Below are 27,430 nucleotides of genomic sequence, written 5' to 3'. Positions count from 1 at the left end.
TTGTTTAATTCCAAGTTCCAGGCTGCCTGTTGAGATTTTGTAGATGAGAGGCCCTCAGCCTGACAGGAGGGTGGGCCAAATGAGGAGCAGTGAGTTTAAATAGCATTGAATTTTCTGCCTCTTGGTTTCCAGCTCAATAGCTGATTGTTGTCCTGTTGGCCCAGAGGTTCGTAAGCCACACAGAACAGCTGAAGATATTGTTATTGTGCCAAACTTAGGCTGGTGCAGGAGCGTGCAAGCTTTTGAGTTTCACAGATCTCTTCAAACAGGAAAAAAAACTTGATTCTTTTCTGTACTGTGAGAACTTGTGAAACTGGGAAGCTCGCACATTTTGACAGGAAGTTACCATGATAAGCTATTTCTTGATCCTGGTTTCAAGAAAACCACTCCTATCCTTTCCTTCATCCATGATATCCTCCTGGGATGGATCCTGACAAGGAGGCACACAAGGTGTATGTATGTGTTGAAAGATTCAGGAGAGAATGTGGAACTCCCTCCTGCAGGAGGAAGAAGGGATGGCCGCCAAGTTGGATGGCTTTAAAAAGAGGACCGGGCAAATTCATGGAGGAGGAGCGAGCCGCCGATGGCTACTAGCCATGCCAGCTGTTCTCTGCCTCCACTGTCGGAGACAGAGTGCACCTCTCTGAATATGACTTGTTGGGGATCACAAGTGGGGAGGGCGCTGTCGTTGTGCTGAGATTTTGCTTGTGGCCGCTGTGAGAACAGGATGTTGGAAAGACGGTGTTTGATCCAGAAGGGATATTCTTATGTTTCCACAGTGGGAAAACATGGGATCAGCTGAGGCGAGGGAGGGCCGTGCTCCCCATCTGTCAGGACACGGCTTGTGCAACCTCCCTGAGGTGATGATTCCAGATACTGAGAGGCTCCCTCCCTGAATGAAAGGGAAAGGCAGGCTGCATTCCAAAGGGCTCCCTCGGCTCCCGATTCTGCTGACAGCGCACAGATGAAAGCAGCCCATCCTGCTACAGAAATGACGCATGCGTGCCAGCCTGTGAGGAAAACAACTTGGGAGGAGGCAACAGGTGAAAAACTCCACCTCGTAAACCCCACAGTGGCAAACCTCGCCACAACAATCCAGCCCTGCACATCACCAACCATGACTCACCAAGTTCCCTTTTAACTGCAAGAAACAGGAGCCACAAGCACACTCACGCACGCAAAGGGAAAAGCCCACTGCTACACTCAGCAAGGGGGCAAACAGGCCTCAGGCAGGCACCCCTCCCAGGTGCCATCTGCAAAGGGGGGCATTTTAGGCAAACCTATCAGCTGCAGCAGGCGCAGCATGAAGGTTAAAAGGAAAGGAGGAGGAAAGTTACTTCTCCCATCGCTGTGTCCCCACAGCCACCTTGCAAGCAATGACAGTAAAATCCTCCTCTTTAAAAGGGTCATTATGCAAAGCATTACAAAGAGCCTGCTGATCAGGTTATTGGTATTTACAAGGAGTTATGCCTGGTACTAAATGGGGCTTCCTAAGCAAGAAGCAGGTCCCTGCAGCAAGGAGCTTCCAATATCAGTCATTTCCACTGCTGTGGGAGGCAACAGAGGAAGGAAAGGGAGAGGTCTCTCCTGTCCCCTCCGGTTTCTGAGCAAGGAACCCACAGAGGAAAGCATGAAGACCCGAACTGAGCTGCGGGGACCCCAAGGGCTCCGGAACACCAAAAGGCACACTTTTAAAAGAGGGCCTGAAATATAGCAAGGCAACAATTATCCAGAAACTCTCAGGACTCTTCCTGGTAACAGTGACACTGGATAACCAGGGCGATACTCTACCGGGGTAAAGCGAATTCAGGTGGCAAGAGTTATTACAGATGACGAATATTCATAGAGCAAGTTAGATTGCGCAGGCTAGCTAACAGCCACGGAACCAGCCCAGTCGAAGGTGGGGAGCTCTGCCTGCCAGTTTAAGGGTTAAACGAGCCTTTTAAAAATCAGCAGGAAGGAGATTGCAGGGCCCAGAAAGAAGGCTTTATAAACACAGAACCTTGAAAGGAAACGGTGGGGTGGGAGGGGGGGGGGAAGGTCTGCCGACCCATTAGCACAATCCGGCTTTTAAAATCAAAGCACACCCTTGTAGCCCCCCCCCCCCGCCCTAAAATATGTGCGTGCTCCGATTGGGACACAGAAAGCGACACAGGCAGGGAGAAGGCAGGTGTCTCCCCACCCCACCCCCCCGTTTTGCTCACCCCACCATCCCTTTGCTGGGGGGCTGGCTCTCCCTAATCTCCCCCCCCCCCAGCAGCTGATCTAGAGAGGGCAACCCCCACCCACAAAAAACGACCGCAGCAACCAGGAGGGAAGAAGAAGGGCTGCGTCGTGGGGGGGGGGAGGAGAGAGGAGGAAGAGGCGAGCCCGCCCCCTTCCCCCCCCCCGGTGCTGCAGGTTGCCAGAGGGGGGGGGGATGACACGGCAAGGTTCGCCCCTGCAGCAGAGGCGCGCGGGGGGGGGGGGGCGGGAGGCTCCTCGCCGCCGCCTTCCAACCCAGGCACCCTCCTGGCGCCCCCCCCCCAACGATTACACTGGGGGGGGCGTCACAGCTGCAGCCCCCTCCTCACCCCTCACAGCCCCACGGAAGATTTTTTTTTGGGGGGGTTAGTCTGTGTCATTCCTGTTCCCTCCCCCTCCCCTGACCTTTGACCCCTCCCTGCCCCCCCCCGCTCACCCTGAGGGCGGAGAGGTCGATGTCGTCGAGGCTGCGGGCGGGGGCCGGGTCGGCCATGGCGGGCGGCGGTTGCTCGTCCCCCCCCCCCCCTCAGTGCTGCTGCTGCTGCTGCTGCCGCGGCCCCATCTTCTTCTTCTTCCTCTCCTTCCTCTTCCTCCCTCGCCGCCTCGCTCTTCTTCCCCCTCACCGAGCGACGGACGGACTGACAGGCGCCAGGGAGGGAAAAGCAGCGCCGCACTGCGCAGGCGCGGGGGGCCGAGTGGGCGGAGGCTCTCCCGCTCCGCGCAGGCGCGCTGCGGGCGGCGGCCCGCGCGAGGCACGGCGCAGGCGCGGCGGCGGGGAGAGGCGGCTCCCGCGCAGGCGCCTGGAGGGCGCGGAAGAGGCGGGGAGCGGCGGAAGTCACGACGCGGAGAGGGCCTCGGCGGCGCAGGCGCACAGCGGGTTCCGCCCCGCCATCCCGAGCGTGCGCAAAGGCAAAGGGTGGCGGAAGGGACGTGCAAGCACGGACGGGAGGCGGGGCCTTGCACGTAGGAGAATACTGTCGTATGCTCGATGGAAGTGTGGCGGAAGTCGGAGGGGCGACGCAAGTGCCCCGAGGCGCATGCTCCGTGGAGCGGCGCGGGGAGCCGGCTTTTCCCGCCTTTTTCTAGCGGCGGTTTTTCGTGAGGTGAAAAAGCCCCACAGATTCGTCGCGTGAAGAAACTCGAGGGCCAAAAACACCTCAGGCGCCCAGACATTGTCCCTGTCGAGATCTAGATTTCCACAGAAAACACCTCCTAATGCTGCCTGAAACAATTAAAACTGCCGCTCTCCTTTTAATGCATCAATTGGATTACTTCGTGTAATCTTAACCCTCCCGCTTCACGGGCGGCTTCGTAGCGCTTCAGAAATAACCACACAGCCCAAAATAAAGATTGTATTTATTGCTATTTCACTTCGTAAAATGAATACGCCGCTTCGTTACTACTGTTTATTAAATTGGATTGTTTTTTGAAAACCAAACCCAAAAGAGGTTTGCCAAAAGAAGAGGACAATAAAATCATGAATAAAAGCAAAAAATAAAACTAAAGGTGCACCAGCATTTTGGATATCTCGTTTAAACTTTAAATAAAGATGGGCCCCTGTTGCTGCTCTGAGGGAGACGGAGCAGATTCAGCGCCTGGACGGGCAGCTATGTTTTAAATATCAGATTGTTTGTCAATGCTTTTATATACAGAAAGCCAAACAAAGACCTGGGAGAGATCAGGGTTCGAATCCTCCCATGAAGCTCCTCTCAGGTCTGAGAGGGGCAACAGGACATTGTTTTGTTTCGTGTTGTGCTGTTTAGAGGCAAAATTTGCTACGGATCCTCTTCCTCCTCAAATGTAGGCGATGGAAACGATCCGGATCTGCCCCATCACCGGTCTTAGAGGGTTGCCATATTGTGAAGAGCAAAGACGACGATGCGACGGCAGCCGTTTTCCAAGGAAATAAATGCAATTTGTCTCCAATTTTACCCCTGAAAATGAGGACCTCTCCTGGGAAAAGAGGACACATGGCTCCCCTGCCACTGGACTATGGGGCAAAGAGCCCCCCATCTTCCTTGTTGTCATAGGAACGGCCAGAGCCATGTCCCCTCCTTCCCCCCCAATATGATTTTTTATTCGATTTCCAATTTTTTTACAAACTGACTTCCAGTTCAACAGTTCCACCTCCACCATGGTTTCCTTCAAAGCTTTTCCTATATGCCAATTTCTCGCCTTTACAGAGCACAGTTGCACCAGATTTGAAATGGGGCCAAGATGTTTGCAGCCGTCTCCGGATCCCACTGGGAGAAATGGCGACAGAAAGTCTCAGGACTAATGGAACCTTTATTATTGCTTTCAAATGTCGATTCTCCTTAAGGCACCGAGGAAGCAGCATTGTTCGTTTCTGGGTGCAACGGAGTAATGTTTTGCACAGTTCCTGCTGTTTCCGCTGCAGCCGAACCGGTTTCACACCCAACTTAAGGCGCTGGATTTAAACGTAAAGTGGTTCCGAAACAAGGGAGGTTGAGAGAAACTATGGGGTGCAAAAAATGGTGGGGTGCTCCCTTCCAACCTCCTGGAAGCTTTTGGATTTTTGGAAAATGAGACAGGACCTTCCTCGCTTTGGAATACAAAATTAGTGTCGGTGGAAGAAAAACATTTTGTGGCTTTAAACCAGGTTGGCGAAAGCCCTTAAACTAATTCGCAATGGCGGAAGTTGCCCCAGAGGGTGGTGTCCCGTCAACCAGCTCTGGCCAAAGACAAGAGTCGTTCCTTGCCGAAGAATTCAGACAAGCCAGAGCTGCAAATGGGGGAGAGAGGTTCACGGGTCACGTGCAGAGTGCAACTGCTCTCTGTGAGCCTCCTCCTGTTTTCCCCTCGGGGCTCCCCCCGCCTGCTGCGTCAAGTCCACACCTCCACGGGGATCATGCCCTCCTTGCTGTTGAGAGGGGGCAGGAGATACTCCTCGGCCAGGAAGTCCAGGGGAAATTGGACCAGGTGGCCCCGCACCTTTTGCAGGTGGTCCCGGGCCAGGATGGGGCTCTCGGAGGCCAGGCTCTTCTTGCTGACGTGATGGTGCAGGTCCCTCCGGGACTTGACGGCGTCGGTGGGGAGGCAGGAGAAGACCTGGCGGAGAGGAGGAATTGCGGGGAGAAAGAGAACAAAATGCCCAACATTAATAATGATTTTTATTTATATTTTTTATAAATGATTTATTTATATTTTTATTTATACCCCGCCCTTCCCGGTTCAGAAGACCGGGCTCAGGCCGGCTAACAACAAATTTAAAACACTTAATTGATGCAACAACAACAAAAAACAGCATAAAATACAGTATAAAACGTGAATAACAATAAATTCAGAATTCAAAAATCAATTTAGGGGGGAAATCCATCCAATAAGCATTAGATGATCACCAGGGCTAGCTGGCTAAATGAGTCCTATTTGGGCCAGCGAGGAGACCAGGGGAGAATTAGCTGTGGGATCCCAGAGCGGGTAATTTTCCTAAAAAGGGGAGGGGGAGGGAAGGAAGGAAGGGGAATAAAAGATCAGGCTGAATTCAAATTAAAGGTCAGGCAGAATAACTCTGTCTTACAGGCCTGACGGGAGGTTAAATCCTGCATGGCCCTGGTCTCCTGGGACAGAGCATTCCACCAGATCGGAGCCATCACTGAAAAGGCCCTGGCCCTGGTGCAGGATAATCTGACTTCCTTAGGCCCTGGGACCTCTAAAGTATGATTATTCATGGACCTTAAGGTCCTCTGCGGGGCAGACCAGGAGAGGCGGTCCTGTAAATACGAGGCGCAGCCCCTGTTGTTCAAGGAGGTACAAACACCTGTTGGAGCAAGATCCTGCTCCAAGGGAAAGCTATGGGGCAGCAATGGGGAACCTAAGACCCTCCTTCCCGGGAGGATTTTAAGCAGAGGTCGGGTGGCTGCCTCTCCAGGGTGCTTCCGTCGTGATTCCCGCACTGCCTGGGGCTGGACTGGATGACCCCTGGGGGTCCTCTACACACCTTGTCGTAGATGCTGGTGTTGGACGAAGCTGTGGCTTGCCAGATGTCCCAGAAGAAGCGGTCGCTGAGCGGGTCTTGAATGTCCAGGTCAGAGGCCACCCCTAAAACGCACCTGTCGGCGGGGTAGGAGAAAGAGGTTTTGCCCAGGTCAGCGACACACAAAGCCGCTTTAGCCCCAGGCAGACTATTTGTTCTGGAGGGTTTAATTTCGAGAAGAGGCGGCACAATAGCCGCTGATAAAGAGAGGCAAGGCAGGGAGAAGCTGGAAAGAGGGCAGTTTTGCTCCCTCTGTCAAAATAGCAGCGGAAGTTGTGGGCAACTAAAGAGGGTGAACGTTGGGAGATGCAGAAAGATAAAGTCCTTCTTCACGCAGCCCCTCGTTGAACTATGGAACTCACCGCTGCAGGAGGCAGCAAAGCACTGAGCAGGATGGCTTCCAAAGAAGATGGGGACCCCTAGATCCTTCTCACCTGCACTGCTGTCCAGCCAGACTCCCACAGTGGGGTGGGGGGGTCTCTAGGCCCCATGGCCCTGATCCCTGACTCGGTTCCTCCCTCACCCCTTGAAGACAACCCTGTGCTATAGAGTATATGAAAATACATTGTTCTGGAGTAAGCCTATCGGTATGTAATGAATGATGCTTTGCAGGGTTAAAGAAAGAGAAAAATGGTGTGAAAACTATAAAGATAGAGGTAATCTACATTAGACACAACAACTTTGAAAGAGTAAAAATGTCGAGGTCTCAGAACAAAGGAAGTCAATATGTGTATATGTATGTAATGACTAAATTAGAATGATGATATGGTTTTATTTGTAGATGTGTGTGTTTTTTGTGTTTGTGTTTTAATTTTTTTCTTGTTTGCACTGTTTTATTTTGGATTCAATGTTTCTAATTTTTGTTGTAATTTTGCATTGAAAATAAAAAAGAAGACGACGAAGACAACCCTGCTGAAGACAACCCACCTGAAGCAGTCGAGGCGCAGGCTCAGGGCAAACTTCCCCGCCTGGTACTCCTGCCCGCCCATGACGGATGGCACCAGATCCGTGTCCTCGACCAGGACGGCCAGCTCACTGTCCCTCTTCCCCAGGAGACTCCGGTCGTTGATGTTGGCTGAGCCTTGGGGCAGGAGAAAGCAAGGGAGCCATTAAGGGAAACTGGGGGGGGGGGGGGAGCCCACGCTGGATGCTGCAAGTGGCCTCCTGCGAGGAGAGGTGTTCCCAGCGCCCCCACCCCCCTCACCGATGATGACGCGCCGGTCGTCCGCAATGAGCATCTTGCTGTGGATGTAGACCAGCTCCGTCAGGAGTTTCCCCTGCAGCTCCCCGTGGGTCCTCAGCCCGCAGAAGGAGATGTAGCTCTTCCAGTCGTCCCCCACTTTTCGAGGAAAGAGGGAGAGAGGTGGGTGTTAGCGGGACAGCGTTGCGCCCGGCCTGTGGGGGCTTCCCTTTCCGGTTCCAGCGGGTAAACTCTGGAGCTTGCAAAGAGCGCGGAAACAGGGGCGCTTCGGAGCATGTGCAAAGCGCCTTTCTCCTCTGTAGGGGTGCAGAGTGTGGGGGGCCAGGTGGGATTGCTATGAGGAATTATGAAATATGGAGCAAGCCATTGTGTCCGCTATGAAAGCATTGCATTGACTGGGTTTGATTCAGTGACAATAGTTTCTGATCAAATCCCACAAGCCTCTGCATCTCTGCCATTTGCTGACAGGCACGTATAAGCATTCTGAAACACAGGCCAGTGGCTTCATCAGGCATCCTCAGTACATAAGGATAGTGGGTTACTTTGATGTAGTTTAATCTTTAGATAGATCTTAAGGGCCAGGAAGAGAGTTCACAAGGAGATGGCGAATACTGCCATCCTGCCCCTCCTGTTTATGACCTCCGGGGTTTTGCTGAATGCATTCCTCCCTGGTTCCTGTTTATTTAGCCTAAACATGTACGCATGCTCAAATGGCAAATAGTTCTTTGTAGTTAAGAGGCTTCCCCTGATCTGACTTTGTCCCACATGGGTTTTCTTGAAATCCTCAGAGGAAATCTGATTGGTTCTTACGAACACTGTGTTATAAGTTCTTTTGTGAATAAAACGACCTGGGCCAAGGGGTGGAGAGGAAATTATTATTGGCACCTCCTCCCAGAGCCTCGTGTGTATTCTATTAATCAGAGTCCAATCCTTCCTTGCTTTGGGAACACTACACCCCTCGGCACTGTGGAAGCTGATTCTTGAATTGCATGGGGTGGGAATAGATGACCCTCGGGCTGCCACCACGATTCTATGTCTTAGCCCAGATAGCACCTGGGATTGTAGGAGAGGGATTTTTAGCTAGGGGCAGCATGGCACAGCCCCACAGCAGAACCACAAGCCCCCTTAGGAGTCCTTCTTCTGACTACGGTTGGCAGAGAGACACCCTGCCCCATGCAGTCTCAGGCGAAGAGTTCTGAGCTTTCCCCAGTATGTTTGGGGCTGGGAGGGGGCAGAAGAAGGCTCATCTTGCCACACACCCCTCCCCACTTACTGACTGCCTTGAGCCGGCTGACGATGGATGCCTCCCCGCGGCAGAGCGTCCTGGGAAAGAGGACGGGGGGAAATTAGACAGTGGAGTCACTTAGGGCGTGTCCCCCAATACACCTCCTTCACCACCACCCTCTTGCCCCCCCCCCCAGCTCTAGATACCAACCCAACGCACCCTGCTGAGAATGGGGGATGTGGACAGACCCTCCCAGCCTGTCTTGGGGACCCTACTTGACACTTTGAGATAGGGTGGGGTGCAAAGGAAGAACCTTGTGAAACAACATCTTAGGGAAAAAGGGGAATGGCAGCGGCGGGGAGGATAATCTACAGTGCAATCGCATCTTGCGCAGGGGTTTGCTTCCAAGGGTTCTGCCTATACATGAAAATCCTGGACACCCATATCCTTGGAGCTGCCCCATGGCTAGGGGGTGAGAGAGGTTGGTGGGGGACCCAATACTCTCCCAACCTAGTGCTGAGAGGGCCTTGCCCCCAAGCAAGGTGGGGAGAGAGCAGGAAAGGAGTTCTTAAGCTCTCTTCCTTTCTTGGGGGGCAAGGCCTGCTCAGTGAGCTGGGTCTGGGAAGCTCTGAAAGATCTTGTTGGGATCTGTGACGCTTGCACGAAATCTCGTGGGAATCTGAGAAGATGGTGTGAGAGCTCACAGGGATCTGGGAAGCTTGCACAAGATCTCGGGGGGATCTGCGATGCCCAGAACTGGCGCAAGGAAAACCGACAGCCCCCCCCCCGAGGGGATGTGGTGCCCAAAGAGCTTTTTCAAGCCTTGCTCTGGTTTATGCTTGCAGGATGCAAAAGTGTGGTTGTCAAAAAAGCACACAACGCAAAACTGGTAAATGAGCACGTGATCCTGCACCCCTCGCAGCCAGCCTCCCTGGCTTTGCCCCCAACCCCATTGCTATGTCCTGCACCTGCTCCCCGCCCCCCCCCCCGGCCTCGCTTTCCAAACTCACCTGTATGTAAAGTGCAGAATGGCCTGGATGGAGTTTCCTCCGCCCTGGGCGATGTCTCCCTCAAACCCAGGCAGCAGCGGGAGCAGGACAAAGACCCGGAAGGGCTTCTTCTCACTGCAAGTGTGGGAAAAACCCCACCGTGGTTAGTGGCTGTGGCCCCCAGAAGCACTTCCTGGCCCCCATAAAGGTAAAGGGACCCCTGACCATTAGGTCCAGTCGTAGCCGACTCTGGGGTTGCGCACTCATCTCGCTTTATTGGCCAAGGGAGCCGGCGTACAGCTTCCAGGTCATGTGGCCAGCATGACTAAGCCGCTTCTGGCAAACCAGAGCAGTGCATGGAAATGCTGTTTACCTTCCCGCTGGAGCGGTACCTGTTTATCTACTTGCACTTTGAGGTGCTTTCGAACTGCTAGGTTGGCAGGAGCAGGGACCGAGCAACGGGAGCTCACCCCGTCGCGGGGATTCGAACCGCCGACCTTCCGATTGGCAAGCCCTAGACTCTGTGGTTTAACCCACAGCGCCACCTGCATCCCTCCTGGCCCCCGAGTCTCCCGCAAAAAAACACTTTGCACCTGGCACCGTGGAAATGCCTCTGGGATTGCTTGGTTTTTTGTTTCCCCCATTTTAAAAATTATTTCGCCCCCTACCAAAACCATTATTACAGAAGTAAATATCAATTAGGTAAAAAGAGGAAGCCATCAACAACAGTCCTTTTACAAAAAACAATAAAACCAGCAATACTTTAAAACATGCAAAGGTTCCAGTACTGAATGCTGGTTAAAATTCACACTGGCTTTCTAAGCATCTGGACAGGCTTGTCTAAGCAATAATGTTTTTCAGCAGGTGTCAGAAAGTATACAGCTGAAGGCTGACATCAATTGGCAGGGAGTTCCAGAGTGTAGGGGCTGCCAGGTATAAGCACAAATTATACCTGCTTCCACCATGAACAACATTTCAGGATTCAGGTGGCATTGCAGGGGGTTGGAGTAGATTACCCGGGGGGGGGTCCTTTCCAACTGTACAATTATCTATACAGTGGTACCTTGGTTCTCAAACTCCTTGGGTCACAAACACCAAAAACCTGGAAGTAGGTGTTCCGGTTTTTGAACGTTTTTCCGAAGCTGAAAAACGATGCGGGTGTCGGCTATTTTTTCCGGCACACCTGCACCAATCAGAAGCTGTACCTTGGTTTCCGAACATTTCGGAAGTCAAACTGACTTCCAGAATGGATTAAGTTTGGTGCTTTTGTTTTTGCTATTTGCGTTTTTGAGGCTTTTTCGGTTAATTTGTTTTTGTGACTATGTGGAACCCAGTTCAGCTACTGATTGATTGATTATTGACTGCGGAGATGGATAAAAGCCCCCCATCCAAACAAGGACTATCATCAGTGCAGAGATGAAGAAAAAATAATTTTAATTTTTATCATCTACAATGCTGTCTTATTTATTTTATAGTACAGTACATTGATTATTGCTTTAATTTTATGGATAAATGGTCTTGTTAGATAGTAAAATTCATGTTAAGTTGCTGTTTTAGGGGTTGTTTTTAAAAGTCTGGAACAGATTAATCCATTTTGCATTGCTTTCTAGGGGAACACGTGCCTTGGTTTTCGAATGGACTTCCGGAAAGGATTAAGTTTGAGAGCCAAGGTACCACTGAAATCAAAACAAAGGGCTCCAATAATTAGATCCACATTTCATTTTTCTTAATTCATTTAACCCTTCTCCAGCTGATCCTATTTTCACTTTTTAAGAAAAAAGCCAAACAATTTTATAGCTACGGTAGTTGGAACTGATCTATCAGATCTCTAGCCATTTATAAAAGGAATAATCAATGCACATGTTTTTTTGCCAGGCCGGCATTGATGTTTTGATTTTATGGGAGCGCCTCTGAGCCGAGTTAGGGAAGGGGGAACTTGAACCTGGAGGCCTGGTGTGCAATGCAGCCCTGGAAAGGGAAGAGTTGTGCCCCACTGAGCATGCGCAGAGTGCTCACCCCGCCCCCTGCTAATGAGCCATTGCAGCCAATCTCAATTTGGGCCGAAACAGGGACAGACCTGTGGGCAAGCAGCACTCGGTCGACAATGGCGTCTCCCACGGTGTTGATCACCGAACGCCCGTCTGCGCAGCTTATGAAGAACTGGTTCTGGAGCAGGAATAAAAGAGGGTGCATTGGTGAGGGAGGAGAGAGAGAGAGAGAGAGAGACAGGTGTCTGTGCTGCAAAAGACATAAACAGAAACCCCCTGCCTTTCCCTCCCAAAACCAGGGCTCCTCTTAGCTGCCTGGGGACATGTGTTGCATTAAAAAAAAGCTGCACTCTGCCCTTCCTCAGAGACCCTCTTGCTCATCTGTTATGTACTGAAGTTCTGACCCTGGGCCAGCAGGGGGATACTGTAGATAGTTTTCACTCAGGTCCACATATGCAAATAAGGAATTGAAAGTGACGTTCAGTGATTGGATAGTTACAGAAAGTTGTTACTGTTGCTTTGTACTGGAGCTCTATATAAGCAGGCTGGCTGAACCCTTCAGCCCAGTTCTGTTCTGGGCCTGTGAATAAACAAGAGCTGTTTGAAGAATTGCTGTGTCGTCTGATATGTTCACCCACAACTTAATATCATCGTTCTTCGCTTTTTGTGATTAATCATCTGCACTCCTCCACCTTAAAAGCAGTTAAAAGCGAAGAGAGTTCCTGGGTTGCATGCAGAATGAACATGTCAAAATCACATCTCAGCAAGCAATATGGTTCCTTTGCCCTGCAAAGCTCCAACAAATATACGAAACAGCCCACATGGTGCAAAATATGTGAAAATTAGCAAATCCGCACAATTTGGATTCGTCAGAGAGTTTTACTTTTCTGGGCTTCCCACTGTTTAGCAGGAAGAAATTCCAATGAAAATCCTCGTTATTACATATTTTTGCATGGCTGTTTATTTGTATTTATTTTATATGTGGATGTTTTATGACGGCCTATATTTGTAATGCCTGATTAAGGTTTGGCAAAGTAAAAGACAATATACTAAAATAAAAGCAGCTCAAAGCAACTCACAGTCACGGAAATAATGACACACTCCTCTGCTGCCCCACCCACAAATTTGAATTTCCCCCCTGACTCCCATTTCCCCCATCCTTCTCCTTTGGGCCCAAAGGAAGAGGAAGAGGAGTGTCTCCAAACAGCCTCAGGGTCTCATTCTCACCACCCACTCCATACAGTCCCCCCCTTTCCCCTCACCTGTCCCAAGACCTACCTCAATGTACAGGTAATATTGGCTCTCCTTGATGACGCTCAGGTAGGCGTTGTAGATCGAGTGTTCGTGGAGGCCGGCCGACCAGCGGTCCACAGAGCGCAACACCTGCAGGAAACGGAGGGAGGCCAAAAAAGCTCTTTTTTTACCATTTCCTCTCCTACAGAACGACAGTCCTGCGAGGCGGGGCAGGCCACGCAGGAGAAGGTGCAAGAGAGAGCCTGGCCCGGCTGGCCCGGGGCCCTTCCTGTTTGCCCTCACCTTTCCACGCACCCCTCACAATTCCCAGACATTCTGTGCCTGAAAACCAAAAACAGGTCTTGCCGGGGTTGGACTAAATGACCTGGGGAGGGCCCCTTCCAACTCTACGAAAAACCAAGCTCAAAATCCTATAGGGCTGCGAGAATATCTTGCTGGATCATGGCAAAGGGGCGACCATCCGGTCTAGCATCCTGTCCCTGCGGTTGACAGGAGAGGGGCAGGTGTGGGGGACTCCCTGTTCCTGAATGGGGTAACTGTGCCCCTGAAGGTCCAGGTGCGCAGCCTGGAAGTCATTCTGGACTCACCGCTGTCCATGGAGGCGCAGGTCAGTTCTGTGTCCAGGGCAGCTGTCTCCCAGCTCCACCTGGTACGCAGGATGAGACCCTTCCTGCCCGCAGACTGTCTGGCCAGAGTGGTGCATGCTCTGGTTATCTCCTGCTTGGACTACTGCCATGCGCTCTACGTGGGGCTACCTTTGAAGGTAACCCGGAAACTACAACTAATCCAGAATGCGGCAGCTAGACTGGTGACTGGGAGCGGCCGCCAAGACCACATAACACCGGTCTTGGAAGACCTCCATTGGCTCCCAGTACGTTTCCAAGCACAATTCAAAGTGTTGGTGCTGACCTTGAAAGCCCTAAACAGCCTCGGTCCAGTATATCTGAAGGAGCGTCTCCACCCCCATCGTTCAGCCCGGACACTGAGGTCCAGCTCTGAGGGCCTTCTGGCAGTTCCCTCACTGAGAGAAGCCAAGTTACAGGGAACCAGGCAGAGGGCCTTCTTGGTGGTGGCACCCACCCTGTGGAACGCCCCCCCCCCCAGATGTCAAGGAAATGAACAACTAGCAGACTTTTAGAAGACGTCTGAAGGCAGCCTTGTTCAGGGAAGCTTTTAATGTTTAATAGGTTATTGTATTTTAGTGTTTTGTTGGAAGCTGCCCAGAGTGGCTGGGGAAGCTCAGCCAGATGGGCGGGGTATAAATAATAAATTATTATTATCATCATCATCATTATCATTACCAGCCAGGTGCCCAGGATGGGAAATCTGCCCACCCAGAGAGCGCCACCCAGCCTCTCACCTGAACGTTGGCGGTCTGAGCCCCGGGCACGACGAACGGGACCTGCAGGGGCGTCACTCGAGAGGACTTGGGGAGCAGGTAGGGGTAGTCCTGCCCTTTATACTTGGGCTTCACAGTCTGGAGAGGGAGAAAAGCAGAAGGAGGCTTTGCCACAACAGCTGCGAGAAAATTACGAGCGAAGAATTGGAAGAACAAGATCTACCAAGTATCAAAGAATGGCAGATGAAGATGACGGACTGACCAGGAGACTCTGGGACCATAGAGAAGAGACGGTGGAAGAAGAAGTTTAAAGAACATTTGAAAAAAATATGTTAATATTTAAATCTTAGAATAGCTTTGGAAGCGGATCTAGGCTGTAGGGTTAGAAGTAGAAGACAGTGTATTTTAAAAGTGTATTATTTGTAAGTGATAAAATGTGAAGATCTTTATGGTAAAAGTAAGCGTGGAAAAAATGGTTAAAAAATATGATATATGTAAATTGCTAAAGATGATGTAAAGTGAAAATCAGATAGGGGGGACTTGGGGAAGCCCACCTAACAATGTTTAGAAAAAATAAGGATAAGACAAGAATTGGTTTGTATTGTTTGTTTTTCTGTTTGTGTTGCTTAGTTGTGTTATAAAATGAATGAAATAAATTGAAGAAATAAAGGAAAAGAAAATTAGGAGGAGGGGTGAGACACCCCCCAGAAGCACCTTTGCCCAGCAGAGGCGGCCATGGAGTCCCGGATCTGCTGCACTCAGGCAGTCTTAACCCTGGAATTGTATTTATTTGCAAGGGGGGTTATTGGCTGGGGGGGGGGCAGAAGAGATATTTGTCGGCTCTGCTAGCAGATCTGGGGGTGGGGAGGGTGCTGTTCGCCCCCACCATCTCTACACCCCCTTCCTCTCAACATGCACCTCCAAACACCTGAAGGGCTGCCCCACGGAAGATGGGGCAAGCTACCGTATTTTTCGCTAGATAAGACACACTTTTTTCCTCCTAAAAAGTAAGGGGAGATGTCTGTGCGTCTTATGGAGCAAATGTGTGGTCGATCGCTGGCTCCCTTGCCCAGGCCTCCATTGTTGAATGTTCTGCAGACGGAGGCTGTTTGTTTCCCCAGCGACACGTGACTGGCTGATTAGATTATCTGTCTGGAAACTGTGGAAATGGCTTCCTTTCCTTTCCCAAAGAAGCTGCAGAACTGCGAGTTGAACCCCATAAAAACAGGATTTTCCCCTTTGCAAAGTAAGCTGCAAAACTTTGAGCTGATCCTCAGAAAACTGGGGCTTTCCCCCTTTAAAAACTAGGTGCGTCTTATGGCCTTATGGAGCGAAAAATACAGTGGTTTCGGAGGGCAGGATCCAAACTGCAAGAAGGGACAATTCTGCGATTCTCTACATTTCTGCAATTCCGCGACTCACCTTGGTGAAGTTCCATCGCTGGATGAAGTGTCGCGCTACGTCCCGGGCGGCCAGGCCGTGAACGGCCACCCCAACGTCCCTCCACGGCATCCGCGGAGTCTCGCACCTGTCAATGAAATCTGACCCACACCTGCCGTTAGCCCCCCAGGCATCAGGATCGGGGAGGGGCTGGGGCCCTGGAAGCCCCCACCATCAGGCCCCCTTGGGCCCTATCCAGCAGCCACGCTTATGGGGCATTGCAAAAGTGGAGACACCGCAGAATCGCCTCCTCCCTCCCAAAACTGCCTCTGGGGGCTTCCCCACATACCAGACCCAGTGATGGACCATGGGGCTTTGTTTTGGGGAGAAGGGAATATGCACAGCGTAGTAGGACAGAGAGAAAGTTTTCTTCCCTCTCTCCTAACACTGTTCTTGAGTTTGTTTAAAATCATTTAAGGTTTATTGTTTTGTCTATTTCCTTCTGCGGAAGCTGAACAGTTCAGTGAAACGAGGTTTGTAGCTGGCATCCCGTTAAGGCTTTGTTCGATTCCAGGTTTTCCTTAAACTTGTTGATTTTTGTTATTTCGTTGAATTCTACAAGATAATATTTCCAGCCGATTCCTTCTCGTTTCGGGGATTCCCACAACATTTCATTTGTTTTGTGTAAGTTCTCGGTTCCGCAACTGTCTTTTTTCTACTGCAATGGGCCCCCATGGCAGCTCCCAGTTTTGGGGAGGGGGAGAAGGGAAACGTGGTTTTGGGGACCCCCGCTTGACCCGGGTTCAACACCTCACCCACCTTCGAAGGGCCTGTCCAGCTGCACCCAGTCCTTGGCAATGAGGTTGCTGTAGTCCTTGCCCAGCCAGAGGCGCTGGTTGGTTGCCAGGTCAACGGGGGCTTCGTCCCCCCCTGGAAGGGCAGCCCCTCCGCCCTGAGAGAGAGAGGGGGTCAGCGGGGGGAGCAGGCGGCTACCAGATTCCCTGTGGGGAGGGAGGGGGAGAAAGAGGGAGAGGGAAAGCAAGAGGAGGAGAAGAAGAGGAGAGGAGGAACGAGTCAGAAACAGATGAGAGGGAGAAAGAGGAAAGCAAAAATAGGGCATTCCTGGGTTGGCGGCCACTAGGTGGCGCCCATGTGCCTGTTCTGAACCTGCTTGCCAGCCAGCCATTGGTCGAGCGTGGCTGTGATGTCATGGAATGCAGACAAATCAGAACAGCAGTTGCAGAGGAAAGCAAGAGGGGAAAGAGCGTGGGAACTCGCACCCAGCTCATGAGTCAAGGGCCCTGTTGCAGGAATTTATGTATAGGTTGGGGGGGTTGCCCCTCCAGCAGATATCCTGCACCTGCAGCCCACTACCAAAACCAGCACAATTGCTTTTGTGACTTGTCCCCACAAAACACTTCATCACAGTTTCTTCCTGTCTATTCAAAGGGCCTTTGCTGCACGATACCAAATCTAATAATTCACTGATCAATGGATCTCTGTACTGTCTCACTGGGGGAACTTCAGAAATGCATCTAGACCTGTGAGCTCAGCTGCCCAGCAGCCCCTCTGCCTGAGGGATAACCCCTGGCATCCTGATACCTGAGGGCCAGACAGGTGGCCATTCCAGAAAGAACAAACCCAGACGAAAGGGTGGGATGAACTTGGCTGGGAAACAGGGAAATGTAAATATCTCTTTTGTTCCACTTGATGGGTGTTTGGTGGAGGGCAAGGGGAACCATGGGGCAGGGTCCAGGATGCTCAGATTACGGCCACCAGACCTCCCCTTTCATGATGTAACCTTGATGTAGTTTGGGGGTGTGTAACATGGGGATGAGCAGCTAATCAAAGTTTGGGTTCTCTTTGGTTTGGGGCTTCCATCTTGTTCCACCTGGTGGCAGGTGGGAGTCCTGTCACAACAGTCTTCAATCAAGACCAAGCCGACTGGCTGCTGTTTTGCTCTGGGATTCCTGGCTGGGGTCCTTGTTTTTTGTCCAAGGGAGCCTCAGATTTCTCCGCTCACACACACAACGAATAAGGCCAGAAGGGAAACTTTTGGGGAGTTGGAGGACAGCAGTTGCAGAGGAAAGAAAGAGGAAAAAGAGTGGCGGAACTTGGAAGAGGAAATCAAAAAGAGGGAGATGGAAGTATTCCTGGGCTTGGCCGCCACTAGGTGGCGCCTATTTGCCTGTTCTGAAAATGCTTGCCAGCCATTGGCCGAACGTGGCTGTGATGTCACGGAATGCAGACGAATCAGAACAGCAGTTGCAGAGGAAAAAAGAGCGTCGGAACTCGCACCCAGCTCACGAACCAAGGGCATAATCTTTATGGCCCACAGGGAATAAGGCCTGAAGGGAAATTTTTGGAGAGATGCAGAGAATTTGGTGCTTGGCCAACGCGTTTGGGGGCTCAGAGAGAGCCAAGAGCAGAAAGGAAGATATTGAGGGGGGGGAACGAGACGGGGGGTCTGCGGAAAAAGGGGGCAGCAAGGAGAGGGACCCCCCAACCCCCCAATGCTACCTTGGGGGCCCAGCAGTCGTCGCCCTCCAGGTCCGCCAGGCGGTACTCGTGGGTGTCCCAGCGCCCATAGGCCAGATCCAGGCCGCCCAGGAAGGCCACGGACTGGTCCACCACCACCAGTTTCTCATGGTGGGCCCACAGGAAGATGATGGAGGAGACGTGGTCGGGGTGGCGCATCACCTGCGGTGGGGGGCAGAGAGACATTTCGGGGTGGCTCAGTCCTGTGTGGGGGTCTGAGAAGCCCACCCAGCCACCCTCTTGCCCTGAGGCAGTGTGGTGTAGTGGTTAGAGGGTTGGACCTGGGAGACACACCCTCGGCCACGAAGCTCTCTGGGGGCGGCGGCCCAGTCCCTGCCTCTCAGACTTCACAGGGTTAGAATAATAGAATAATTTGGTAACATACAGACAGATAATTTAAGGATCTTTACAATTTTATAATATGCGGAGTATAACATGTGCTGAAAAACCAGAGAGAGGAGCTGAGGGAAGTTTGGGTGGGTTTTTTCTTGGGGAGGGAAAAATAGGGGGCAGGGAAATGAGGATGATATGTCTTTGATAAATTGTTATGGAATTCTTAATAAAAGAATTATTCAAAAAAATAAAAATAAACATCAATAGAATTAACTCTTAAGTTACAATCTGAATGATCCCTGCTGTTGCACTTCCGGCAATTAAAAGATTTGCCATTGTGGTGTCATGCAAAAAAGGAAAAAAAGAACAATAGAATAATAGGATTGTAGAGTTGGAAGGGACCCCGAGGGTCATCTAGTCCAACCCCCTGCAATGCAGGAATCTCAGCCAGACTTCCGCTTAAAAATCTCCAATTTGTAACTGGAAGCCACGAGTTCAAGTCCTCCCCTCTGGAGCAGCAGGAAACAAGCTTGCTCCATCTTCCATGCCCTTGAGATACCTAAAGATGGCTCTCATATCTGAAGGCAGCCCTCTTTAGGGAAGCCTTTAATATTTGATACATTATTTTAATATTTTGTTGGAAGCCGCCCAGAGTGGCTGGGGAAGCCCAGCCAGATGGGCGGGGTATAAATAATAAATTATTACAGTGGTGCCCCGCAATGCGAATGCCTCGCAAGACGGAAAACCCGCTAGACGAAAGGGTTTTCCGTTTTGGAGGCGCTTCGCAAGACGAATTTCCCTATGGGCTTCCTTCGCAAGACGAAAACGTCTTGCGAGTCTCGCCATTTCCCCCCCCCGCTTCCCCCCCTTTTTCAAAGCCGCTAAGCCGCTAATAGCCTTTTAACAGCTTAGCCGCTAAGCCTTTAATAGCCGCTAAGCTGCTAATAGCGCTAATCCGCTTAGCCGCTAATAGGGTTGCTTCGCAAGACGAAAAAACCGCTAGACGAAGAGAATCGCGGGACGGATTCTTTTTGTCTTGCGGGGCACCACTGTATTATTATTATTATTATTATTATTATTATTATTATTACTACTACTCCTCTCAGTCTCCTCTTCTCCAGGCTAAACATACCCAACTCCTTCAACCATTCCTCATCAGGCTTGGTTCCCAGATCACCTCCATTGTTATGTGGATTAAATGAGGACCAGGAACTTGCAGCGACCCGGGTTCAAGTCTGACCTTGAAGACCTGCCACTGGGAACTGCCCAGTTTGGCACGAATGGGTCTGTGGGGCTACGGCCATTTGGGAGACACAGAGAGAGAACAGCGGGAAGAGGGCCAAACCCCTGGTGTGAATTTGCACCGGCCGGTTGTGCAAAAGTGTGTGGGGGGGTCCCCTTACCTTGATGTTGGGGTGCAGCAGCATAAGGGCCCGTTTGCTGTAGTCGCTGTTGATGCCCAAGGCCAAGCCCACCTCCTTGAAGAGCAGCACACAGATGCGCACCCCTTGCTCCTGAAAGGATGGCAGAAGGGCAGAGTTGAGAGGGGGGCACCCAACAGTCATCCAGCCCAACCCCGCGGCGAAGCGGGACGCACAGCTCAAGAGGCAAGGGGGAAAAGATGGAGGGGTGCAGGAAGACAACAAGTAGTCGCGATGTGGGGTGGGGGGGGGGGGAAAGGAAGGAATAAAGGCGCCCCCACCCAACCCCAAACCTCAGGCGGGGGGGGGGGGCTGCTCACCGCTTTGTGTTTCAAAAGGAGGTCCAGCCTCCACTCGTCCGACTGGGCCGGGCGCTTCATGTGGATCTCTGGGCTGAGCCTGGGAATCACAGAATAATCGTGGCGTTGGAAGGGACCCCCGGAGCTCATCTAGTCCAGCCCGCTGCAAGGCCGGGAGCAGAAAGAGTGGGGCTGGGGGCTCCGTCCCGCATTGAGCATGGCCGCACTGGCTGCATTTAAAAGCAAGAGGCCCCCACCCTGGATCAATTGAACTGATTTTATAACAAATTGATTTCAGAATGCTGTTATTGTTTTACTGTTGTAAGCCGCCCTGGGCCCGGCTTTGGCTGGGGAGGGCGGGATATAAATAAATTATTATTATTATTATTATTATTATTATTATTATTATTATTATTAGCCCCCGTTGCCCATTCAATTGGGATTAGCCTAGAAGCTGAGTTGTGAGCCATCCTGTGAGCTGAAGGGTGGAATATAAATTTAATAAATAATATTAGATGCTGCCCTCCGGCTGGGCACAAAAACCTCGCACTCAGGTCTCCCACAGGCCGGCCTTGCGGAGAGGAGAGCAGGGAGGGGATCACGGCGTCCATTTCTGGCCCCCCTATTTTGGGACCAGGAATATCTTTTTTTCCAAAAAAAGGGGAGAACCTATTTATTATGATGATTAACTACATTTGTATAGCACCCATAGATCTCCGTTGGCGGGCAGTTCCACCACTTCAAAAATATGGAGATTGAGGGGGGGGACACTTTGGGAAGCTAGGCACCTCCCCTGCCCACTTCCGAGGCCGGGCGGCCCCCAACCCAAGACCCCCCCCCCCGGCACTGACCACCAGTCCGTGATGAAGATCTCCTCTTTCGCCTGCGCCACGGCGTCAGCCACCGCGGCAAAATACCCGGCACCGTTCACAAACCTGAAAGTGGAGAAAAAGAGAAAAGAGAGGGTGTTGAAAAGCTTCTGGGAAATGATATATAATGAGATGAAAAAAATGTTGAAATATACATTCATAAAGAAACCAGAAGCGTTTTTACTGGGCATGGTAGGAAGCGATATAAATAAAAAAGAATGTAAACTGTTTTTATATGCAACGACGGCAGCAAGAATATTATTAGCAAAAAAATGGAAGCAAGAAGAATTACCGACGAAAGACAAACGGAGGATGAAATTGATGGACTACGCAGAATTAGATAAACTAACAGGAAGGATTTGAAATCTGCGGGACCAGAAATTCACAGAAGACTGGTGTAAATTTAATAATAGTAATAGTAATGATGTTTGTATGATGTAGGTTTGTAAGAAGTTTTGTGAGGTGAATTCTTGGAATTATTGCAAAAATGGATAAAGGGGAGGATGATTAGTTAAGATAATTAAAGGCAATATGAATTTAAGAAATGCATAAGAAGTGGTCAAAACAGGGGATCACCCGAGGTGCTGATGGCAGTTCCATAAAAAAATAGTACAAGTGGTGAAGTTTTGGGGTATGCATTATAGTTCATATGTTAAAATTAATAAAAATTATTATTAAAAAAAGAGAGAAAGAGAGGGTGATGGGGGGGAGAGAGAGAGACCTTGGGGAGCTGAGGACCCACCCGCCCAGCCCAGGACCCCCAGCGCTCACCAGCGGGCAGGGGTCTCCTTGCGAGGGGGCACAAAGCCCTGGTGGCGATGGAGCCGCAAGAAATCTCTGCCCTTGCCCTCGGCCAGTTCAGTGATCTCCTGGCACCACCAGCAGGCCTGGCGGTAACTGCTGCACTTCAGGATGAGAGACCTGGGTTGGGGATAAAAATAATAATAATTTAATATTTATTCCCCAACCGCTCTGGGGAGGGCAGCATATGAGTCCGGTGGTCGGTCAGACCAAAGGGGGCCCAGGAAGACCAGCGTCCGGTCCCCACAGGGACCCCTGATCTCAGAATTGAGATAGACTGCTCTGGACATGGAGGTTCCATAAGAGGACACTGGGAGAGATAGGAGAGCCATCTTCAAATAGCTCGAGGGCTGCCACATGGAAGACGGAGCAAGCAAGGTAGGACTCGAATCCACGGCTTCAAGTTGCGAGAAAGGAGATCCCGGCTAAATATTATAAAGAACTTTCTGAGAGTAAGAGCTGCTCAACTGTGGAACAGACTCCCTCAAAAGGTGATAGATAAGACTCCCCTTCCTTGGAGTTTTTAAAGTTGTTATTATTATTATTATTATTATTATTATTATTATTATTATTCTGTTAGGAGCAACCCAGAGTGGCTTGGGAAACCCAGCCAGATGGGCGGGGTATATACAATATATTATTATTATTATTATTATTATTATTATTATTATTATTATTCCTGCATTGCAGGGGGTTGGGCTAGATGACCCCCGGGGCCCCTTCAAACTATGATTCTGAGATTCTCTCATTCTCCTTCCGCTCATTCCTGGGATGGGCAGGGCAGGAAACGCTCTTCCCCTTGGAGACTCTTGAGCCAAGAGGCAGGTAAACAGCCAAGCCCTTCTGCTCCCTTGAGCGATTTCTTCGTCTTGGCTCGGATCCTGCCTCTCTCGGACGGGACTCTTGCTTAAGGCACACACCCCCCCCCGGTCTGCCCCAGCCGCGGGGACCCAGGCGTCCTGACCTGCAGGTGTTGTCGATGCGCACGCCGTGCTTGGTCTCAGTGGGCTTCTTGCCCACCTGGATGTTGAAGCCGGTGTCGAAGAGGAGCACGAAGGAGATGACGCCCGACTCCGGCTTCAGGTAGAGCAGGAAGGAGTCTTTCACCACCAGCCACCTGGAAAGGGGTCCCAGAGGTGTCAAGGGGGGCGAGAGAGAGAAGCCCCCACCCCTCTCCCCGCAGCAGCACCCTTGGGAGACTCACCTCTTCGACCAGCGGTAGCAGAACTGATGGCGCCCCGCGCAGTTGAGGCCCTGCAAGCGGTGGCCCCCAGACCGTTTCAGGATCATGCCCTCCCTGGAGAAAGAGAGGGAGGGAACACAGTGAGAGTAACAGAGCTGGCCTTTTTCCACAGGCAGATTTCCAGGTCAGGTGACCAGAATGACCAAACCACTACTGGCGCACGGAGGACCGTGGCGAGTGCCAGAGCGCATGGAAACACCGTTTACCTTCCCGCTGGAGCGGTACCTATTTATGTACTTGCACTTTGACGTGCTTTCGAACTGCTAGGTTGGCAGGAGGAGGGACCGAGTAACGGGAGCTCACCCCGTTGCGGGGATTCAAACCGCCAACCTTCTGATCAGCAAGCCCAAGAGGCTCAGTGGTTTAGACCAGGGGTCAGGAAACTTTTTCAGCAGGGGGCCGGTCTATCCCTGAGACTTTGTCGGGGGCCGGACTATATTTTTTTGGGGGGGGGAATGAACGAATTCCTACGCCCCACAAATAACCCAGAGATGCATTTTAAATAAAAGGACACATTCTACTCATGTAAAAACACGCGGATTCCCGTGTTTTTCCCGGACCGTCCGTGGGCCGGATTGAGAAGGCGATTGGGCCGGATCCGGACCGCAGGCCTTAGTTTGCCTACCCATGGTTTAGACCACAGCGCCACCCATTCACAAACAGCTGGGCTGAATGCCAGAGGAGCCCCCAAACCTCTCCCCTGCCAGGGGTCCTTGCAGGCACCGGAGGAAAGCTCTCTGCCCCCTCGCAGGATCATGCCCAGGGGGAGGGCAGCAACACACACAGACCCATAACCAGGACCCCACTTCACTCACAGGCCTTTCGGTCCCAGGTCCGGGATGAAGGAGAGCGAACTCACATCCAGGAACTCTGCCTGCCCGAGAGAAGGAAATTGAAAAAAGCATCCGTCAGCGCCAGGAATCGCATTGCGGGGGGTTGGGCTGGATGACCCGCGGGTCCCTTCCGCCTGCGCATTTCTAGGAAGAAGGCGACTGGCGTATCGGGGGAATGCGCAGCTCAGGGAGGCGAGCAGAGGGAAAGGGAGAGCCCAGGGGAAGGGCCCCTCTGCCCCCCAAGAGAAAACAGGGCACCCTCCCTCCTGGCACGGGCAGGGGGCAGAGAAAAGGGGCATCACCATGGCATGGTAGTCGCGGTAGACGCTCATCTCCAGCAAAGTGTTGAGGTAATTCTCCAGCTGCTTCTGAAAGGGACAAGCGAGAAGAGACATTGCCTTGGGTTGTTTGGGATATCGCAACCCCAGCTCACCCCCCCCTTAGCAGCCACGGCGACGCTTTCCTCCTCTTCCTTTCTGCTGTTTGCAAACTAAGGGCCTTGGAGTTAATTGGAAAGCTCTCAAGCGCATTGAAGGGCATTGTGCGGCGATTCCTGGAGCTGGCCAGCAGGTGGCGCTGCTGCTTTGCTTTCCTGCTCCACCGAACACACTTCTTTCTCTCTGCTCCTCCTTCGATACGATTCAATACAATAATCTTGATTGTCATTGTCCCATACAGAACAACGAAATTGAAAAAGCTACATAGGACATTCAAAAACCAACAAGCCTGCTATCCCAACCTGTTTAGCTCCCTAAAAACTCTGATACCCCATTTTAAATACAATATACTCCCATAGAGACTCCTTACACTGCGTTTAAAACCAAAATCGCATTTGGGTAGAAACTGCTTCTCAGGCGGCTAGTCCTAGTCTTTATAACCCTGTAGCTTCTTCCAGAAGGCAGAAGCTGAAAGAGATCATTTCCGGGATGCGCACTATCCTGCGCTATCTCTGCAGCTTTCTTATGGAAGCGTAGATGTGATCCAAGGTGGGAGGAGCGCACCCAGTTATTCTCTCCGCAGTCTTCACAACCCTGGACAGCGTTGTTTTCCCCCTGGCCGTGCAGCTCCCAAACCACACACACAGACCATAAGTTAATACACTCTCCACAGTGCAATGGTAAAATGCCATCAACAGGTCCTTTGAGAGATTGTTTTTCCGGAGGATTCTCAGAAAATATAACCTCTGCTGTGCTCTATTCACCAGGTCTTTGCTGTTTTCTCCCCAGGTTAGGTCATCTCTCAACTCCATTCCCAGAAATCAAAACACTGAGACCTGTTCCACACACTTCCCCTCAGTAATAAGTGGCTGAATATTCAATTTATGTTTCCTAAAATCCACAATAATCTCTTTCCCCCCCTTTAGGTTAAAGAGTAAGTTGTTTTTCCTGCACCACTCCCCCAACTGCTCAACTTCCTTCCTATAGGCCGCCTCCCCCTCTCCAGCCCCACATGCACACAGACCCACAGCGTGGCCACAAACCTGTTTGCTGGACGGGCGCCGGGACACCTCCCCGCCGTGGGGCAGAGAGGGCAACCCCAGGACGGTTCCGTCGGACCGAGAACCCAGGGCAGCAAACCTGGGCGAGAGAGAGAGAGAGAGAGAGGAGACACATGATGCTCTAGCGGCTGGATGAGGCCAGAATCCTGTTCTCATAGGGGTCAACTAAGTGCCTATTGTGGGAAACCAGCAAACAGGATCCAAACACAAGAGCTGCTCTCCAGCAACTGGGATTCAGCAACGTTTGCTGCTGGGGCAGAGCGTAGCCCCGGGGGCTGGCACCCTCTTCTTCTCCTCCTCCTCCTCCTCCCGGAATCTGCCTCAAATCTTGGAAGCCATCCGAGTTGGAGGCCTCCTGTGGCAGGGAGTTCCACAGTCTAACTCAGCTCAACCTCCTCTGCTGCCTGACGAAGGACTCTGGGGCTGCCAGAGGGAGGTGGCCGCTGCTCAGCGTCCCCTCGATTCTTCTTGGAATAAATAAAGCCCCTCTGGCAAGGGGAAAGTTTGCTTATCGTAGAATAATAATAATAATAATATATTATTTTTACCCCGCCCATCTGGCTGGGTTTCCCCTGCCACTCTGGGCGGCTTCCAACTGAATATTAAAAACAATACAGCATCAGACATTAAAAACTTCCCTAAACAGGGCCGCCTTCAGTTGTCTTTTAAAAGTTAATAATAATAATAATAATAATAATAATAATAATAATAGAAAGGACGTCCAGTCCTTTTTGAAAGCCATCCTGTTTGAGGGCCAACTCTGCCTCCTGCACTACTCCTTCCTTCCTTCCTTCCTTCCTTCCTTCCTTCCTTCCTTCCTTCCTTCCTGTTATGTTTGCACTTTGGTTTGCAAATTAATAGCAGTAATAAACATTTATGCGTGCAATTAAACAACCACAACTGTGGAATCCACCGCAGGTTAAAACCGTTTTGACATGCCCATCACCCGAGACAAATCCTGAGCTGGAGTCTCTCACATCCTTCTCCTGCAAGGGAATATCCCTGCTGAAGAAACACCCGTGACCCTTTTGCCCCCGCCTGGCTTCTCAGCTTGGGCTACTGGGAAAGATCTTGGCTACCAAGTCCAGCCGCAACGGACTTGGACACACAAACAAGAGGCGGCAGATCCACTAAGCCTGTTACCAACTGTGGTTCCTGGACAGGCAAAGCTCGCTTCCTAAAATCCAAGAATTGTAGAGTTGGAAGGGACCCAAGGGTCATCTAGTCCAGCCCCCTGAAATGCGTCGGTGACTTCAAGGCTGCACTACTGCAATGCACTCTCTGTGGGGCTTCCCTCGCTCTTGCTGACCCCACCGGTCAGAACCGGCACTATATAAATTCAATAAATAAATATACAGGCGCCACTCAAGACCCGTTCCGCCTTTCTAAGAACTTGTGTGGCAGTGCCTGACCTTTGGAACTCCATGCCACTTGAGACCCAGCCCTGTTCTGTTTCCCCCCGCGCCTGCCGAAAACATCCCTTGTTGACACATAGCCTGCCCAGACACGCAGGCTGCCAGGGTACATTTTAATCTGCTTTTTCCTTTATTGCTGATTTTATCTTTTGAATGCTGCTGTTACTGATAACATTATCGTTTTGTAAACTGTTCTGATGGTTTGGGGGGGGGGGGGAAGCAAGCGAGCGAGTGAGCGCAGTGTGTGATTTATGGAAGAAATAGATAAATAAAATTAAAAACCCCTCGACTGTGCAGGTTCTCTCCTCACCGTGTCAGAGGCAGGAAACTCATCAGGATTCGGTGCCTCATGAGATCCCGGTGTAATTCCTGGAAGTGCTTGAATTTCTTCTTCATCGTCCAGGTGAACTCGCCGTGCGTCAGGCGCAAGGAGTACACAGTGTTTGGCCGCACCTGCCCAGGTGAGAGTAGCCAGAAGGAAAAACACAATCACGGAACTGAGAAATTGCACAAAACAAATGAAATATCATGAAAATCCCTGAAACAAGAAGGAATCAACTAGAAAT

At 51.2% G+C, this 27,430-nt stretch overlaps 2 protein-coding genes across 10 annotated transcripts in view; both read right to left on the bottom strand.

The window, feature by feature from the left end:
• The window catches only part of MINK1 (misshapen like kinase 1), a 56,315-nt gene extending 53,395 nt beyond the window's left edge, over positions 1-2,920 (bottom strand). For 5 of the 9 annotated variants that reach the window (XM_077916730.1, XM_077916731.1, XM_077916732.1 and 2 more), the window contains exon 1: positions 2,681-2,918. In XM_077916730.1, coding sequence (XP_077772856.1) covers positions 2,681-2,737 — 57 coding nt within the window. In that variant the 5' untranslated portion in view covers positions 2,738-2,918. Of the gene's footprint in view, positions 1-2,680 lie in introns of all 9 variants that reach the window. The other 4 variants (XM_028704219.2, XM_028704221.2, XM_028704224.2 and 1 more) reach the window with 2 other exon arrangements.
• A 665-nt stretch (positions 2,921-3,585) lies between these two features.
• PLD2 (phospholipase D2) overlaps positions 3,586-27,430 on the bottom strand; it is a 30,943-nt gene continuing 7,098 nt past the window's right edge. Inside the window, exons 3-24 of the mRNA XM_028704228.2 lie at positions 27,175-27,317; positions 25,432-25,528; positions 24,254-24,319; positions 23,934-23,992; positions 23,080-23,172; positions 22,840-22,992; positions 21,846-21,995; positions 21,057-21,140; positions 20,227-20,305; positions 19,889-19,999; positions 18,135-18,314; positions 16,434-16,566; positions 15,657-15,775; positions 14,256-14,372; positions 12,920-13,024; positions 11,731-11,819; positions 9,675-9,788; positions 8,713-8,762; positions 7,443-7,577; positions 7,166-7,319; positions 6,203-6,314; positions 3,586-5,313 (exon numbers count right to left, since the gene is read on the bottom strand). Coding sequence (XP_028560061.2) covers positions 5,089-5,313; positions 6,203-6,314; positions 7,166-7,319; positions 7,443-7,577; positions 8,713-8,762; positions 9,675-9,788; positions 11,731-11,819; positions 12,920-13,024; positions 14,256-14,372; positions 15,657-15,775; positions 16,434-16,566; positions 18,135-18,314; positions 19,889-19,999; positions 20,227-20,305; positions 21,057-21,140; positions 21,846-21,995; positions 22,840-22,992; positions 23,080-23,172; positions 23,934-23,992; positions 24,254-24,319; positions 25,432-25,528; positions 27,175-27,317 — 2,568 coding nt within the window. The 3' untranslated portion in view covers positions 3,586-5,088. The remainder of the gene's footprint in view (positions 5,314-6,202; positions 6,315-7,165; positions 7,320-7,442; positions 7,578-8,712; positions 8,763-9,674; positions 9,789-11,730; positions 11,820-12,919; positions 13,025-14,255; positions 14,373-15,656; positions 15,776-16,433; positions 16,567-18,134; positions 18,315-19,888; positions 20,000-20,226; positions 20,306-21,056; positions 21,141-21,845; positions 21,996-22,839; positions 22,993-23,079; positions 23,173-23,933; positions 23,993-24,253; positions 24,320-25,431; positions 25,529-27,174; positions 27,318-27,430) is intronic.

Source organism: Podarcis muralis, chromosome 13 (genome assembly GCF_964188315.1).
Source record: "Podarcis muralis chromosome 13, rPodMur119.hap1.1, whole genome shotgun sequence".
Classification (NCBI taxonomy): Eukaryota; Metazoa; Chordata; class Lepidosauria; order Squamata; family Lacertidae; genus Podarcis; species Podarcis muralis.
The sequence above is the reverse complement of the archived record's forward strand: the minus strand, read 5'-3'. Positions and strand labels throughout refer to the sequence as shown.